This window comes from Mandrillus leucophaeus, unplaced genomic scaffold (assembly GCF_000951045.1).
Source record: "Mandrillus leucophaeus isolate KB7577 unplaced genomic scaffold, Mleu.le_1.0 Scaffold7, whole genome shotgun sequence".
NCBI lineage: Eukaryota > Metazoa > Chordata > Mammalia > Primates > Cercopithecidae > Mandrillus > Mandrillus leucophaeus.
In genome coordinates, this window is record NW_012107585.1 from 7,942,751 (window position 1) to 7,961,109 (window position 18,359).

At 45.0% G+C, this 18,359-nt stretch overlaps 1 protein-coding gene across 1 annotated transcript in view; it reads right to left on the reverse strand.

The window, feature by feature from the left end:
• Positions 1–18,359, reverse strand: part of VPS33A (vacuolar protein sorting 33 homolog A (S. cerevisiae)) — a 34,876-nt gene that overhangs the window by 9,507 nt on the left and 7,010 nt on the right. Inside the window, exons 5-7 of the mRNA XM_011964501.1 lie at positions 9,680–9,796; positions 8,567–8,741; positions 1,923–2,116 (exon numbers count right to left, since the gene is read on the reverse strand). Coding sequence (XP_011819891.1) covers positions 1,923–2,116; positions 8,567–8,741; positions 9,680–9,796 — 486 coding nt within the window. The remainder of the gene's footprint in view (positions 1–1,922; positions 2,117–8,566; positions 8,742–9,679; positions 9,797–18,359) is intronic.

An 18,359-nucleotide genomic window follows, 5' to 3' on the forward strand; every position in this document is an offset into this window, starting at 1 on the left:
CTGGGACTACAGGCACCCGCCACCTCGCCCGGCTAGTTTTTTGTATTTTTAGTAGAGACAGGGTTTCACCATGTTAGCCAGGATGGTCTCGATTTCCTGACCTCGTGATCAGCCGATCTCGACCTCCCAAAGTGCTGGGATTACAGGCTTGAGCCACCACGCCTTGCCGCCCGGCCGATATTTTAAGTGCTCTGTTTTTTGTATTGTTCAGAGGATGTTTCATTTATATTAATGAGAAAGGAAGAATGGAATACAAATAAATCAGGGCAAACACAGCTCCAACAGTATATAGAAAAACAGAAAAGAAAAAGTATATATATCACTGAAATACAGAGTTCATGGTGCCTGTCTCCTGAATTAGCACTTCTTTAGAAAAGCAAATGCAATGTACCAGCTCACACATTGTGTCAGTATTTTGTGGACATCTGAGTACTGGTGAAAGATAGTATTATATAAATCATACAAATTTCCGAGTAAAAAACTAAGACAAAAAATTATGCTCAGAGGGTATCATAAAGAGGAAAGGTGTCCTATGTAATAGAAAAAAATCCATTTTTTCTGTTGACCCTCAGTCTTTTATTTGATGTCGAGACAGGGTCTCTCTGTTGCCCAGGATGGAGTGCACTGGTGTCATCACAGCTCACGGCAGCCTCTGTCTCCTAGGCTCCCACCTCAGCCTCCTGAGGAGCTGGGATTACAGGCACACGCCACTGCCCAGCTAGTTAAAAAAAAAAAAAAAAAGTTTTGTAGAGACAGTGTCTTGCTGTGTTGCCCAGGCTGGTCTAGAACTTCTGGGCTCAAGCGATCCTCCTGCCTCAGCCTCTGATAGTGCTGGGATGACAGGCGAGAGCCACTGTGCCTGGCCTGAACCTTAGTCTTGAGTATAGTCTATGAACAAAGCAAACCTAGCTTGGTGATGATGATATTTTTTGGCAAAATTTAATAAACCAAAAGTAACTTCAGAAATATGAAAATCAATTACTGAATATAATTCCTGAGAAAGATAAAATCTGGAATTACATGGCTGAGTTCCAAGCCAGCCTGGGTAACACAGGAAGTCCCCGTCTCTACAGAAAACAAAACAAAACAAAAAAACAACAACAAAAAACTTGGCTGGGCATGATGGCATGTGACTGTGGTCCCAGCTACTCGGGAGGCTGAGGTGGGAGGATTGCTTGAGTCTGGGACGTAGCAGCTCCAGTAAGCCGTGATTGTACCACGACATCCATCCTGGAAGACAAAGTGAGACTGTGTCTCAAAAAAAAAAAAAAAATCTGGAACTACATACTCAGCGAAAAATTCATTCTCAAAAACTTCCAATTTATGTTTCCAAAGTCGAAATATTCAAACTTTATGATCTCGTTGAATTCCCAAGTTTCAAAAAGGAGCCTGAGCAAGAATAAACTAGTGAACAGGCAAGAGGAGGTAGGAAGGCGATAATAAAGCCACCAATTTCAAAGCTCTGGGTTGCTGGGGATTTCAGTCTCATTATCACCTGCCACACGTGCTGAGTTTCCCTGCCACATTCACACTGGCTAAACTGGAGTTTTCAGCATGAAGCACAGGTTCTATCATAGAGGATCTTTTATTTATAGTACAGATGGCTTCCTCTTAAGTGAGGTAGGAAATAATTTAAAGGACAATAAAGCAAATGTTTATGATGGAAGTCTGTAAACTGCATACACTTGTGCCTCCACCTACCCCCCACACAAAAAGAACTTTACACAACGCGGGTCTGAGAAAGTTTAAAATGAAAGAAAACCTTGGATCTTCCAATACTGAATTTGCAGTTACTGAAGATGAGAAAAGTTGCATTGAAGCCTGGTTTAATGGCTACATATTTTTGGAGCTCTTATTCCCCTCAGGGATGGGCATCTACCTGAGACCTAGAGTTGCAGAATGACACCCAAAACTTGCCTCACCTCGAATGCCGCCGAGATGATCTTTGCTTTCTTGCTGAGCACAGAGCCCACCGCATTGAAGTTCTTGTCTCGGATCTCAGCATAGAGCTCCTCTGCAGAATTCAGCTGCAGCTTCTTTGCTTCCGTGGGGAGGTCCTTACCACCATCGCCCTGTTTCTTAGGTGCAAATTTCTCTGGAGGTAATTTCACATAACCTGAGCAGCAATGGAAGGGAATAAGCACCTGTGTGCAATGACTGGAAGAACCAATCAAGCGGCCAAGCACAAAACAATTTCCCTCAGGAGAAAATGGAAGATGGCAAATGACACATAGCTCTGAGCTTTTGATTTTCCATGATCAAAGTACAGGAAGTAGTGACTCTAATATTGATACCACAGTTCTAATTAACTTTGGGGCACCTATATAAACCACATGCAGCACTGTCTACCTCCTAAATTTATTCAGAGATTAGGTCACTTTTCTACTCAGAAAACTTTCAAGGATCTCCCCATTGACTTTTAGTGTTTTTTCAAACTAGATCATGTTCCATTAGTGGATCATGAAATCAAGCTGGTGGGTTGCAAGTAGCATCTTAAAAACAAAACCAAGACAAAACAAAACAAAACAGCAGTACTAAAAACAGCGAAGAGCAGAAAGTACAAAAGCTTATCACATGACGTTAGAGAAACTAGTGGTGACTTTGTTTTTTTTTTTAAATAAAACTTTTGTTTCAGTTTCACATGCACACATATACATACATGTATGTACTGGGTCATGATATAAAATATATTTCTTACTGTGGGTTGGAATCCAAAATAGTTTAAAAGCCATTCTAGAACAAGAATTAGAAACTATGATCTGAGGGCCAAACTCTGCTCACTCTTTTTTTTTTTTTGAGACGGAATTTCACTCTTGTCACCCAGGCTTGAGTGCAATGGCATGATCTCGGCTCACTGCAACCTCCGCCTCCTAGGTTCAAGTGATTCTCCTGCCTCAGTCTCCTGAGTAGCTGGGATTATAGGCACCTGCCACTACGCCCTGCTAATTTTTTTGTATTTTTAGTACAGACAGGATTTCACCATGTTGGCCAGGCTGGTCTCGAACTCCTGACTTCAGGTGAGCCACTTGCCTTGGCCTCCCACAGTGCTGGATTATAGGCATGAGCCACCACGCCCAGCCCACTTTCTGTTTTTGTAAATAAAGTTTTATTGGCACACGGCCACAGCTATTCTTTTTGTATTGTCTATGGCTTCTTTCACATTACAATGACAGAGACAAGGAGGTTCCTCTGTATGACTTGCGCTGTGTAACAAGCGAAAGCCTAAAATACTTACTATCTGGGTCTTTATAGAAAAAGTTGTACACCCTGATCTAGAATAAGCTTCCAAATTCCTTAGCATGGGAGTCTTAATTTCCTTCTCCCTACTCTGCTCCTGCCAAGCCAAGTGAGTCTCTATTTCCCTGGAACACCCCACATGTGCTCATGAACTACTGATGGCACAGAGCTGGTGTAACTCTGTAGTAAAGCAATTTGGCAACAAGTACCAAGTGCCTTTCACCCCAAAAATCCTGCATCAGGGAATCCAGGGAAAGAAAATAATCTGATACATGAAAAAAATCTTATGTAGGCTGGGCATGGTGGCTCACGCCTGTAATCCCAGCACTTTGAGAGGCTTAGGTGGGAGGATCTCTCTCTCTCTCTTATTTTATTTATTTATTTAAGAGGGAGTCTTGCTCTCTTGCCCAGGCTGGAGTGCAGTGGCATGATCTCAGCTCACTACAACTTCCACCTCTCAGGTTCAAGCGATTCTCCTGCCTCATCCTCCCGAGTAGCTAGGATTACAAGTGCCCGCCACCACATCTGACTAATTTTTGAATTTTTAGTAGAGACGGGTTTCGCCATTTTGGCCAGGCTGGTCTCGAACTCCTGACCTCAGGTGATTCGCCCACCTCAGCCTCCCAAAGTGCTGGGATTACAGGCGTGAGCCACTTCTTTTTTTTAAAATTGAGACAGAATCTCACTCTGTCACCCAGACTGAAGTGTAGTGGGACGATCTCGGCTCATTGCAACCTTTTTACCTCCTAGGTTCAAGTGATTCTCCTGCCTCAGCCTCCCAAGTAGCTGGGATTACAGGTGCACACCACCATGCCCGCCTGATTTTTGTATTTTTAGTACAGACAGGGTTTCGCCATGTTGGCCAGGCTGGTCTCAAACTCCTGACCTCAAGTGGTCTGCCTGCTTCAGCCTCCTAAAGTGTTGGGATTACAGGCATGAGCCACCACACCTGGCCTGGGAGGATCTTTTGAGCCTAGTTCAAGACCAACGGGGGGGCAACATAGAGAGACCCTATCTCTGCAAAATCGTGAAAAGTTAGCTGGGCGTGGTGGTGCATGCCTATAGTCTCAGCTACTTGGGAGGCCGAGGTGGAAGGACTGCTTGAGCCCAGAAGGTCAAGGGAGTAGTGAGGTATGATCACGCCACTGTTCTCTAGTCTGGGTGACAGAGTGAAACCCCGTCTCAAAAACAACAACACTGGCTGCGCATGGTGGCTCAGGCCTGTAATCCCAGGAATTTAGGAGTCTGAGGAGGGTGAATTGCTTGAGTTCAGGAGTTCGAGAACAGCCTGGGCAACATGGTGAAACCCGTCTCTATTAAAAACAAACAAACAAAAAACAAAAACAACAAAAACCCCAGTTATGTATACAGATGTTTTTATAATCACACACACAAAACCTAAAATGCCCAGCATTAGAGGAATGACTCTGTAAACTAGGGTTTAAATATACTATGAATTTTCCTTTTTTTTCTGAGATAGAGTTTCACTCGTTGCCCAGGCTGGAGTGCAATGGCGCGATTTCGGCTTACTGCCAACCTCCACCTCCCAGGTTCAAGCAATTCTCCTGCCGCAGCCTCCCAAGTAGCTGGGATTAGAGCCGCCCGCCACCACACCCGGCTAATTTTTTTTTTTTTTTTAGTAGAGACAGGGTTTCACCATGTTGGTCAGGCTGGTCTCGAACTCCTGACCTCAGGTGATTGGCCCGCCTTGGCCTACCAAAGTGCTGGAATTACAGGCATGAGCCACTATGCCTGGCCTATACTGTGGACTTTAACATAACGATTACAGTATACATACACTGGGAAAATGCTCATTAGCATCCCAAATCAAAACTCAGGTTTGAAACTATTTGTGCAACCTGATTCCATTTTTTGTTAACTAAAGTAAACTACACAAGGGGAAAAAAAGACTAGGAAATGATACCACAATATTAGCAGTGGTTGTCCCAAGGTTTGGGGCCACAGGGTAGGGCTGGAGGATAATAAGGGATCTATGTTTTCTTCTATTTTTCCAATTTTTTTCTTAATCAATGTTTGACTTACATTACAAAAAAACTTGCTAAAAGGAGGATGGGAATTTATACATATTTTTTCTCTTCCTGGAAAATCCCTTCCCACCTCTCACCTCTCCTATACAGCTATCCCCCTCTCCCCCTGTCACTCCCCATCCTGAACTTCAGAACTCTTCTCTCATGCCTTCCTGGGTGGTACAAGCTCTGGGACAACCCTGTTTCTTTGATTTCCACCCATGACCCAGCATAGGGCTCTCCTGAAATAAATTCCTCTGTCAATAAATAAGGTTTTAAAAAGTATTAAAGGTGCCATTTTTTGGACAAATAACAGTAATAAAAAGACTTTACAATCTTACCACTAAAGACCTTGAGGAGGCATGTGGAAACGCCTCTTCATGTCTCTCTCTCCATTCCCTCACCCACGTCATTCATTCATCCATTCTTGTGGTAAACGGCACATAATATAAAAATTACTACTTTGTCTTACAGTGAATATCCAGTAGCATTTAGTACATATACAACATGGTAGGACCACAGCCAGTATCTAGTTCCACACTTTTTCATCCTAAAGGGAAACCCTGTAGCCAGGAAGTGGTGGCTCCCCATCCCCTTCCCGCAGTCCTGGCAACCACGGGTCCGTTTCCCTCTGAATTTCAGACCTTTCCTCCCTTCCTTTCTTTCTAAATATTTTTAAAATTTTTCACCTCTTTTATTATTATTTTTTTGAGACAGCGTCTCACTCTGTTGCCCAGGCTGGAGTGCAGTGGTGCGATCTTGGCTCACTGCAAGCTCCGCCTCCTAAGTTCAAGTGATTCTCATGCCTCAGCCTCCTGAGTAGCTGGTACTATAGGCATGCGCCACCAAATCCAGCTCTGTGTGTGTGTGTGTATTTTTAGTAGCAATGGGGTTTCACCATATTGGTCAGGCTGGTCTCAAACTCCCGATCTCAAGTGATCTGCCTGCCTTGGCCTCCCAAAGTGCTGGGGTTACCAGCATGAGCCACTGCACCCGGCCTCATCTTTCTTCCACATCCCTCTCCTCCGGCCTTCCCTTGGCTCCGTGTGGCCTCATTCAGGATGGCAATAGAAGCTGGGGACTACGCAGATGAGGGAAGAAGGCCAGGCTGAGACAGGTGTGGGGGTCTGTGGTGAGGCAGGGAGTTCTAGAGGCACTAGGTCTTGGCCACCAGTGGGAGCGTGGCCTCTTGCCAGTGCTTCCAGTATTTTTCTTTTTTTTTTTTTTTTTTTTTTTTTTTTTTTTTGAGACGGAGTCTCGCTGTGCTCCCAGGCTGGAGTGCAGTGGCGTGATCTCCGCTCACTGCAAGCTCCGCCTCCCAGGTTCACGCCATTCTCCCGCCTCAGCCTCCCAAGTAGCTGAGACTACAGGCGCCCGCCACCACGCCCGGCTAGTTTTTTGTATTTTTAGTAGAGACGGGGTTTCACCATGTTAGCCAGGATAGTCTCGATCTCCTGACCTCGTGATCCACCCGCCTCGGCCTCCCAAAGTGCTGGGATTACAGGCTTGAGCCACCGCGCCCGGCCGCTTCCAGTATTTTTCAAGTCATGGCATAATTCAGGATTATTACTTAAAATGTATCACATTTAAAAACTGACAGAAATAAATACCATGTGGGCCAAAACCAGTCAAACCAAACATGCTTGTGATCTCTGACCTACTCACTCACCAAGGCCAAGCTCTAGCCAGCCATCCACATTTTCCATCGAGTGGCCTTGACCTTCTGTACCAGTTGTTTTTCTTTTTTTTTTTTTTGAGACGGAGTCTCACTCTGTCGCCCAAGCTGGGGTACAGTGGCGCGATCTTGGCTCACTGCAACCTCCGCCTCCCAGGTTCACGCCATTCTCCTGCCTCAGACTCCTGAGTAGCTGGGATTACAGGCACCTGCCACCATCTCCGGCTAAGTTTTTGTATTTTTAGTACAGATGGGGTTTCACCGTGTTAGCCAGGAGGGTCTTGATCTCCTGACTTTGTGATCCACCCGCCTCAGCCTCCCAAAGTGCTGGGATTAGAGGCGTGAGCCACCGCGCCCGGCCCTGTATTAGCCGATTTTCTAAAATATTTCTCCAGCCATGCGCTCCACTCAACCACGCTGTTTGGCTCGTCATGACTTGTGTATGATACCGCCTGCCCCTGCCCCAGGATCTTCATCTAAACTCTCCATGTCTTTCCAAACCCAGCACAAACGCCACTGCTTCCACCGCCTTCCTCAACTACTGCTGGCCGCAAGGATGTGTGCATTGCAAATGCCAGTGCCCTCTGTGGGAGACCCCCGGCCTCTGCTCACAGGGGACAATGACAGGCCTGGGCACTAAACTTACGGCCAACTCATGTCACCGACAACTGCAGTTTGCTCAGATGTCACTGAATCCTAGTGTCTGAAAGTCAGAGGTCAGTATTTTCATTGTTTCAAGGGTTCTCGGATGTCTATGTAAAGGAAGCAGCTTTCTAACAACTGAGCCTTTGGAGGCATGGTCTGAGTATTCTGTCTCCAGTTATTTCTGGTTTTTATGGTATTCTTAGTTATTTTTTGTAGATATAAATATAGTTTGGAACACACATATATACGCAGACACATATATAACAATTTCTAACTGAAATAGACATGGCTATGCAGTTTTTCATGTTCCACATTTATTATTTTGATGGTTCCATAGTATTTTCTTTTTTGTTGAGACGGAGTCTCACTCTGTCAGCAGGCTGGAGTACAGCGGCACTATCTCAGCTCATGGCAACCTCCTCCTCCTGGGTTCGAGCAATTCTCGCACCTCAGCCTCCCAAGTAGCTGGGGCTACAAGAACGCGCCACCACACTCGGCTAATTTTTTGTATTTTTAGTAGAGACAGGGGTCTCATCATGTTTGCCAGGCTGGTCTCGAACTCCTGACCTCAAGTGATCTACCTACCTTGGCTTCCCAAAGTGCTGGGATTACAAGTGTGAGCCACCATGCCCAGGTGGTTCCATAATATTTTATAATGTACTCATCCACTGAAATTGTTTGGAAAATTCTGGTAAGAAAATGGAAATTGAAATTTTTATGCAAACCTCACTGATCCCCTTTTTTGGAATGATTCCTCAATGCACGTTCTTAGGCTTTGGGCTTTCTTGGGCCAAGGGTTAGAAAAGTTTTATGTGTTGCTAAATTGCTAACAAAAAGGTCTATATTCATGTACACTTTGAATCATTAAAATTAGATCTCTGACTTCAAATTATGCTTAAGTGTGCAATATACAAACAGTAGTCTCCACAAAGGATATTCTTCTCATATTACCTATTAGTGAAAACAGATGTCACGTACTTACTGTTCTGAATGCCATAAATTTCATCAATGAGTCCTTCATATGTCAGCTGAGTGGCAAGAGGTGTTAATAAATCCACATTCCGATCAAGCAACAAGAGATTATCAAAAACGGGAAATATTGAATTCTGGCTTCCTGTAAACTCTCTCTTCATCCTGATCATCATATTGGCCACTTGCTGGAAACAAAACATTGGATGAGGTGGGGCCCTCCTGGGAATGAGCAGATGTGAAAATCTGTCTAAAACCAGCAAGGCAATCAAAAAAGTGAAAAAGGAGAAAAACTGGAAGAGTGCATTGCTAAGAAATAAGCAGCTCTAGAAAAGCACCTTGCTGTTGGCACCCATCCCAACACTTGCGCCAAGGAAGCTGCCATTTGCCAATGAGGCATAAAATCAGATCAGTCTATTCTTGTGATTGGCAGTAGTTACGTTCTATGAAGTCACCGCAAACACTAAATTAGCAAAGATGCAACCATTGGTCCTGGGAGAAATGCAGACTTAGGTTCCTAGGAGCCTCTGGTCTCAATGTTTTTGTCATTTGATCAATACATAACCCAGTTTTATATGTGTTTCTGCTTAAAGATGCCTGGCTTAACATAATTATTGATCATTCACACTGAACTGACAGCCAGCAGCTCTGTGACTCATGCCTGAATGAAGCGTCTCTGACACACATAATGTCTCTGCCAGGCACACCACAGCCTTCTTGTGCACAGGACACCAGACTGCACCTCAGCCCTACGTTTGGGGGCCATTTTAAACAGTGAAATCACCAAAAAAAGTACAGATGTGTGGAAAACATGACAGTGAGACTGTGAAAAGGACACTTGTTTGCAGTCCGAGAGCTGAAATGGGAAGGTGGAGTGTCACCTGCCTCAGCTGGGAACATGCACAGTGGTTACTCAAACTGTCACCACTGTGCACGCCCACAAAAGCACCATGAGCACTGACTTGGAGGGTTATAAGTGCATTTTAATCAGTAGGCAAATTCATGAGTACAGTATTCGTAAATAATTAAGATCAACAGAATTTGTTTGTAAGGAGCTTCCCGTTCCTCCTCCCTTCTGGGGTGTGAAGGGCCCCTTCTTTACCACCAGAAAGCAGCTGGTTCTTACCCGAGCGCATTCTCCTTTCCCAAAGATCTGGGGGATCGTTCCGTACAGAGCTTGCAGGGTCATCAGCCCCTTGGCTGCATGGTACAGGCTCGTCTGGTCACCCTCCAGGTAGCACTCCTGTGAGGGGAAAGGTCAATTACTGCCAGGCCATGGGGGCCTCCCAGGGGTCCATCTCTGTTCCTGGGGCTGGGGTGCACCAACAGACAATAAAATCATTTCCAGTTATTTCACACTGTGCCAGGAAAATTGGGAACTCAAGTTCATTTTCCAAAACTGCTGCCTGTCAGACCAGGCCCTGAGGCTGGCAGCCCCAGGGTGGATGCAGCCCTGGAAGCGCCTCTCCTGGGCAGAGCCGGGGCTTCTGGGAGAAACTGTTCACCCAGCATGCCAGCTCTTCTGAATAAGCTCTTAAATAAAAGACGGAAGAATACAGACTTACACTGAACGATGGGTTCCCATTCACTGGTGACAGTAAACTCTGGCAGGACATGCTGGGAGAGCCACATGCTAATTACCCAGAAATACAAAAGACCACAGGACAGAATACTTTATTGTTTTTACAAAGGGTGAGGCAGATTTTCATGACAACTGACAACTGAAGGCCACAATCTCTTGAGTATGATCTCATTTTATAAAAAATATATATATTTGCACTGAAAAAAGGACCTCCAAATACACACAAAACCACCTGGGAAGGCTAGGTGCATGGCTGTAACCCCAGCACTTTAGGAGGCCAAGACAGGAGGATCGCTTGAGCTCTGGAGTTTGAGACCAGCCTGGGCAACATAGTGAGACCCTGTATCTACACAAAATTAAATTAGCCAAGGATAGTGGTACGCATCTGTATCTGAGCTACTCAGGAGGATAAGGCAGGAGGATCACCAGAGCCCAGGGGTTTGAGGCTGTAGTGAGCTATGATCGCACTGCCACACTCCCCTCTGGGCAACAGAGCAAGACCCTACCCCTTTAAAAAAAAAAAAGAAAAAAAGACGGAGAGAGAGAAAAAACCCACCTGCGAAGTGAGAGGAGGGAAGCGGTCACTTTTGATACAGGTGGATCAAAGCACAGATTCTAGACTCAGGTTGCCTTGTTCTGAACCCAGCTGTGTCACTTACTAGCTGTGCCCTGGGCCAGTTAGAGAATCTCTCTGTGCCTCAATTTATTCATATGTAGAAGGGAGTATAGTCCACATAGGGCAAGGATTACATGAGAAAAATACATGTAAAGCATTTGATCGCAGTACCTGAAACATATAGCAAATGCTCAATAGCAGTTAGCTTTTTTTTTTTCTTTTGTTTTTGAGATGGAGTCTCGCTCTGTCACCCAGGCTGGAGTGCAGTGGCGCAATCTTGGCTCACTGCAAGCTCCGCCTCCCAGGTTCACGCCATTCTCCTGCCTCAGCCTCCCATGTAGCTGGGACTACAGGCGCCCTCCACCGCGCCCAGCTAATTTTTGTATTTTTAGTAGAGATGGGGTTTCACCATGTTAGCCAGGATGGTCTCGATCTCCTGACCTCATGATCTGCCCGTCTCGGCCTCCTAAAGTGCTGGGATTACAGGCGTGAGCCACCGCGCCCGGCCTAACAGTTAGCTTTTATATGGAATGATTTGGGTTTTTTACAACCATTATCCACTCATAAGTCAATACGGTACATTTTATCAATTCCCTCCACCCCTACCAACCCAACATGTCCCTGCTGTCCACAGCCAGAAATGAGGGGGCCCTGAGGGTCCAGGTCCTGAGGAAGAGAGAACGTGGTTGTCACTTGTCAGACCCTCTGCCCCAGAGAGGAAGGATGGCAGACATGGTGGGGAGCATTTGGTTATTATTGAAAGTGTTGCCAGACTACTCTTTCAAGTGTGGTGTATTTTAACATTTCCCAGAATATGGCAGACCATCATTGAGAATGTCAACAGACACACTTTTTGGCAAAACTACTTAAAGCTCCAGATCAGATGAACATCCAAGGGCAAAAGACATTAAGGGCCAGGCACAGTGGCTCATGCCTCTAATCCCTGCACTTTGGGAGGCTGAGGGGGGTGGATCATGAGGTTGGGAGTTCGAGACCAGCCTGACCAACATGGTGAAACCCTGTCTCTACTAAAAATACAAAAATTAGCTGGGCGTGGTGGCGTGTGCCTGTAATCCCAGCTACTCAGGAGGCTGAGACAGGAGAATCACTTGAATCCGGGAGGTGGAGGTTGCAGTGAGCCAAGATTATGCCACTGCACTCCAGCTTGGGCATAAAGCAAGATTCTGTCTCAAAAAAAAAGATATTAAGGAACTCCCCTCCAAATAGCATTCATATTTTACTTAATTTTTTAAAGTTGTACTACTACAAAGACATCTCTTTTACAATATTTTTTAAAAGATGTAAAAATTAGCAACAGATTTTAATCTTGTGGTTTTTTTTTTTTTTTGAGACAGAGTCTTGCTCTATCGCCCAGGCTGGAGTGCAGTGGGGCAACCTCAGCTCACTACAACCTCCACCTCCTGAGTTCAAGCGATTCTCCTGCCTCAGCCTCCTGAGTAGCTGGGATCATAGGCGCTCACCACCATGCCTGGCTAATTTTTTATATTTTTAGTAGAGATGGGGTTTTACTATGTTGCCCAGGCTGGTCTCAAACTCCTAACCTCAGATGATCTGTCTGCCTCGGCCTTCCAAAGTGCCACCACACCCAGCTCAGTAACCTTAACATTTAAATGCACATTTTTTTTTTTTACCCCAAAGTCTCACACACCCACACAACAGAATACCTTGCAGCTTGCATAAAAGAGGCAGATTTTATATATGCTGATTTTTATATATGCGAATAAAGACCACAGTACCTTAAGCAATGCTATTGAGCATTCAACTGGGCAGAACTCTAATTCTCACATTTTACACAGAGCAATGACATAGATGATCACAATCGTAACTCAAAACACAGAGATCTAGATGTGCCTCCTGAAGCCAGGAAACCACCAAGTTGTGCTCAGTATTGAAAATCACAGAAATACGATTATGTCATCTCCGTCAAAACTTGGGGTTGACTTTAAAATTAGGCTCTTAGGTAAAGCTCTTAGCTTTACCATCCAGATAAGTCCTTTCTTTTTTTTTTTCTGCCACTTCTTCCAACTCCCCCAAACCCCCCGCCTTTTTTTTTCATTGTTGTTGTTGAGATAGGGTCTCGCTCTATTGCCCAGGCTGGCGTACAGTGGTGCGATCTCGGCTCACTGCAACCTCTGCCTCCTGGCTCAAGTGATTCTCCTGCCTCAGTCTGCCAAGTAGCTAGGATTACAGGCATGCACCACCACACCCAGCTAATTTTTATTTATTCATTTTTTTATTTTTAGTAGAAATGGGGTTTTGCTATGTTGCCCAGGCTGGTCTCAAACTCCTGACCTCAGGTGATCTGCCCACCTCAGCCTCCCAAAGTACTGGAATTACAGGTATGAGCCACCATGTCCGGCCAAAATCCTTTCTTTCTTTCTTTCTTTTTTTTTTTTGTTTTTTTTGAGACGGAGTCTCGCTCTGTCACCCAGGCTGGAGTGCAGTGGCGCGATCTCAGCTCACTGAAAGCTCCGCTGCCTCCCGGGTTCACGCCATTCTCCTGCCTCAGCCTCCCGAGAAGCTGGGACTAGAGGCACCCGCCACCGCACCCGGCTAATTTTTTGTATTTCTAGTAGAGACGGGGTTTCACCGTGTTAGCTAGGATGGTCTCGATATCCTGACCTCGTGATCTGCCCGTCTCGGCCTCCCAAAGTGCTGGGATTACAGGCGTGAGCCACCGCACCTGGCTTCAAAATCCTTTCTTTCTAAACAGCATCTTAGGTGAATGTACAAAGCCAAAGACTTGAAATTCTCAGTAGAAAATAGTTCTGGCCAGGCACAGTGGCTCAGGCCTCTAATCCCAGCACTTTGGGAGGCTGAGGTGGTGGATTACCTGAGGTCAGGAGTTCGAGACCAGCCTGGGACACATGGTGTAACCCTGTCTCTATTAAAAACACAAAAAATTAGCTGACATGGTGGCGGGCGTCTATAGTCCCAGCTACTCAGGAGGTTGAGGCAGGAGAATCACTTGAACCCAGGAGGTGGAGGCTGCAGTGAGAGATGGCACCAACGCACTCCAGCCTAGGCGGCAGAAACAGAGTGAAACTCAGTTTCAAGAAAAAAAACAAAGAAAATAGTTCTGCCCTTCCTTACAAATCATAAGTAACATAAACAGGTTATTTCTCCTCTGCACAGATTTTGTCACTCCAAGAGAGTTTGCTTCGGCTGCTACCAATTCCCATTAAATACACAAATATGGATTAATAAAAAATGGGTATACCATCACAGGTATGTGATAAAGCACATACAGAAAACTGTTAATGCAGAAGATAAGTGGTGGATAGATGGGTGTTCACTGTACAATTCAATTTTTTGGTACACTGAAATTTTCCTATAAAATGTTAGAGGGAAATCTGTATTACCATCAGATGGGATTTAGTGTAAGCAAACCACTAGGGAACAGGGTACAAAAGAGCCAAGAGGGTTGGGCGCCGTGGCCCAGCCTGTAATCCCAGCACTTTGGAAGGCTGAGGCGAGAGGATCATAAGGTCAGGAGTTCGAGACCAGCCTGGCCAACATGGTGACACTCTGTCTCTCCTAAAAATACAAAAAATTAGCCAGGTGTGGTGGTGGGCACCTAATTCCAACTACTCGGGAAGTTGAGGCAGGAGAATCGCTTGAACCTGGGAGGCGGAGGTTGCAGTGAGCCGAGATTGCGCCACTGCACTCCAGCCTGGGCAACAAGAGTGAGTGAGACTCTGTTTCAAAAAAAAAAAAAAAAAAAAAAGGCCAAGAAAGTCCCCTGGTTATAGCACTAGTTGGTAGTGCCACTGACTTCTACTGTCCCAGATTAACTTTTTTATTTTTCACTTTTTTCTGTGGCCATGTCTCACTCTGTCACCCAGGCAGGAGTGCATTGGTGTGACCACAGCTCCCTGCAGCCTCAACCTCCTGGGCTCAGGTGATCCTTCTGCCTCAGCCTCCTGAGTAGCTGGAATGACAGGTGCACATCACCATGCTTGGCTAATTTTTTGTAAAGACAGGGCCTCACTCTGTTGCCCAGGCTGGTCTCGAACTCCTGGCCTTAAGTGATCCTCCCACCTTGGTCTCCCAAAGTGCTGGGATTACAGGCATGAACCACTGTGCCTGGCCTATTTTATTTTTTTAAATAAGTTGCATTTCCCCCCTTTTTGTGAAAACTGTCAACAAATTAACTCTTTTAACGAGGTGATCTCTGTAACAACACAACGGGGAAAAAAATGATTCGAATAATTTAATGTACTATACCAGTGGTTCTCTAAAGTTCTAGTCTCTACCTTCTAAGTATTTTATTGGTAAGAAGAAAAAAAGGCCAGGCACAGCGGCTCACACCTGCAATCCCAGCAGTTTGGGAGGCCGAGGAGGGCAGATCTCTTGAGGTCAGGAGTTCGAGACCAGCCTGGCCAACATGGTGAAACCCCATCTCTACTACAAATACAAAAATTAGCTGGGCATGGTGGCATGTGCCTGTAATCCCAGTTACTCGATGGCTAAGACAGGAGAATTGCTTGAACTGGGGAGGTGGAAGTTGCGGTGAGCTGAGATTATGCCACTGCACCCCAGCCTGGGTGACTGAGTAAGAATCTGTCTCAAAAACAATTAAAAAAAAAAAAGTTCTAGTCTCCAGAGCAGCACCACCAGCAGCAGCAGCAGCAGCATCATAAACTCATAAATCAAAGAAACATGGATAAGTGTGATTATGTTAAAAACATACACACAGCCAAAACTACCAGAAGCAATATCAAAAGAAACGACCAAGGCAAAGGCAGCCTGCAAAGGGCACATGTGCAGAGGGGCCTACATACAGACTCATTATCGGTAGCATGGCCTCCAACAGCATAGGGAGGAAAAAAGTGCCCTCCACTAGAAGGCTGATTGAATACATTCTGGTACATCCAAACAATGGAACCTTATGCAGCTTCAAATGAGAATAACACAAGCATTGCCATATGTGGTAGAAAATGACTCAGATATATTATTAAGAGAATAACGCAACATACCAAAGTGTATATGTCATATGCTACTACTTGTACAAAAGTGGAGAGGGATTATATACTACGAGCCGTAGCTGCATATAATATCCCCCCCCCAAAAAATAAAAAGAGAAATAGTGATTGCTTCTGGGATAAGCGGCAGTCTGAGAACTGGGGTAAAAAGTAGCTTCAGGCTGGGCACAGTGGCTCACGCCTGTAATTCCAGCACTTTCTGAGGACAAGGCAGGTGGATCATCTGAGGCCAGGATATCGAGATCAGCCTGGGCAACATGGTGAAATCCTGTCTCTACTAAAAATACAAAAATTAGGCAGGCGTGGTGGCAGATGCCTGTAATCCCAGCTACTTGGGAAGCTGAGGCAAGATAATCACTTGAACCCAGAAGGTGGAGGTTGCAGTGAGTCGAGATTGTGCCACTGCACTCCAGCCTGGGCAACAAAGTGAGACTCTGCCTCAAAAAAAAAAAAAAAAAAAAAAAAAAAAAACGGGCTGGCGTGGGTGGAAGCTTAAGAGTTCAAGACCAGCTTGGACAACTCGGTGAAACCCCATCTCCACTAATATACAACAAAATTAGCTGGGCATGGCAGCATGTGCCTTGTAATCCTAGTTACTTAGGAGACTGAGGCAGGAGAACTATTTGAACCCAGGAGGCAAAGGATGCAGTGAGCCAAGATCGCACCATTGCACTCCAGTCTGGGTGACAGTGTGAGACATCATCTCAAAAAAAAAAACAAACAAAAGATTTCCTTCTTTGTCTGCAGAGTAGAAGATTTATGAAGACTCAAAAAGCACAATCTAAAAGAACAAAAGTGATATATTTACCTGCCTTAGGATGAAAAATTCACACTTCTGATTTCAAAGCTTATGGCAAAGCTACTGTAATCAAGACAGTGTAGTACTGGCATAAGGATGGACATACGGACATACAGATCAGTGGAAGAGAACTGAAAGACCAAAAACAGACCCTTACGTTTGTGAACAGTTGATTTTTGACAAGGGTACCAAGACAATTCAATGAGGAAAATACAGTTTTTTCAACAAATAGTGCTGGAACAAACACATATCCATGTGCAAAAAATGAAATTTGGACCCCCACCTCGCATTATATACAGAATTAACTTAAAATGGGTTGAAGACCGAAACGTAAGACGTGAAAAAATCATAAGCTGGGCATGGTGGCTCATGCCTGTAATCCCAGCACTTTGGGAGGCTGAGGTGGGAGGATTGCCTGAGCTCAGAGGAGTTTGAGACCAGCCTGGGCAACATAGTAAGACCCGTCTCTTTAAAAAATAAAAAATTATAAAACTCTTAGAAGGAAACCTCAGAGTGAATCTTTGTGATCCTGGGATAGACAACGGTTTCTCAGAGATGATACTGAAAGCACAAGTAACAAGAGGAAAACAGGATAAAAGGGACTTCATCAAAATGTAAAACTTTAGTGCATTGAACGACACCAATTTCACCAAGAAAGTGAAAAGAACTCACAGAACAAAAGAAAATATTTGGAAATCATGTATCTGTAATCCCAGCTACTCAGGAAGCTGAGGCGGGAGAATCGCTTGAGCCCAGGAGGCAGAGGTTGCAGTGTGCCAAGATCGAGATCGCGCCACTGCACTCCAGGCTGGGTGACGAAGTGACAATCCGTCTCAAAAAAAAAAAAAAAAAAGGCAGAATAACAAGTACGTCCATGGGGATATACAACTGGAACCCTCACACACTGCTGCTAGGAGTACAAACGGTACAGCTTCAGTGCAAAAGTTTCGCAGCTCCTCCAATTGTTAAATGTAGAGTTACCACGTGACTCAGCAATTCTATTCCTAGGGGGGTGTGTGTGTGTGTGCGTGTGTATTTATTTATTTATTTAAGACAGAGTTTCACTCTTGTTGCCCAGGCTGTAGTGCAATGGTGTAATCTCGGCTCACTGCAACCTCCACCTCCCAGGTTCAAGCAATTCTCCTGTCTTGGCCTCCCAAGTAGCTGGGATTACAGGCATGTGCCACCATGCCCGGCTAATTTTGTATTTTCAGTAAAGATGGAGTTTCTCCATGTTGGTCAGGCTGGTCTCGAACTCCCAACCTCAGGTGATCAGCCCACCTCAGCCTCCCAAAGTGCTAGGATCACAGGCGTGAGCCACCACGCCCAGTCTCTACTCCTAGGTATATCTAAGAGAAATGAAACCATACATCCACATAAAAACTTTTCACAATATTTGCAGTATTGTGACAGCCAGAAAGTGGCAACAACCCATCAGATGTCCATCAACTGATGAATGATAATATCATTACAATGGAATACTATTCAGCAATATGAAGGAATGAAGGCCTCACACAGGCTTCAACCTGGATGAACCCTGAAAACATTATACTAAGTGAAGATGCCAGACACAAAGGACCACATATGTATTACAGGATTTCATTTCTAAGAAATCTCCAGAATAAGTTCAAAACCAGCCTGGACAACATAGTAAGATGCTGTCTCTCCAAAAAATAAAAATAGAAATAAAAGAAATTTTTAAAAGTTAGCCAGGTGTGGTGGCACATGCCTGTAGTTCCAGCTACTCAAAATGCTGAGGCTGGAAGATCACTCAAGCCTAGGAGGTCAAGGCTGCAGTGAGGT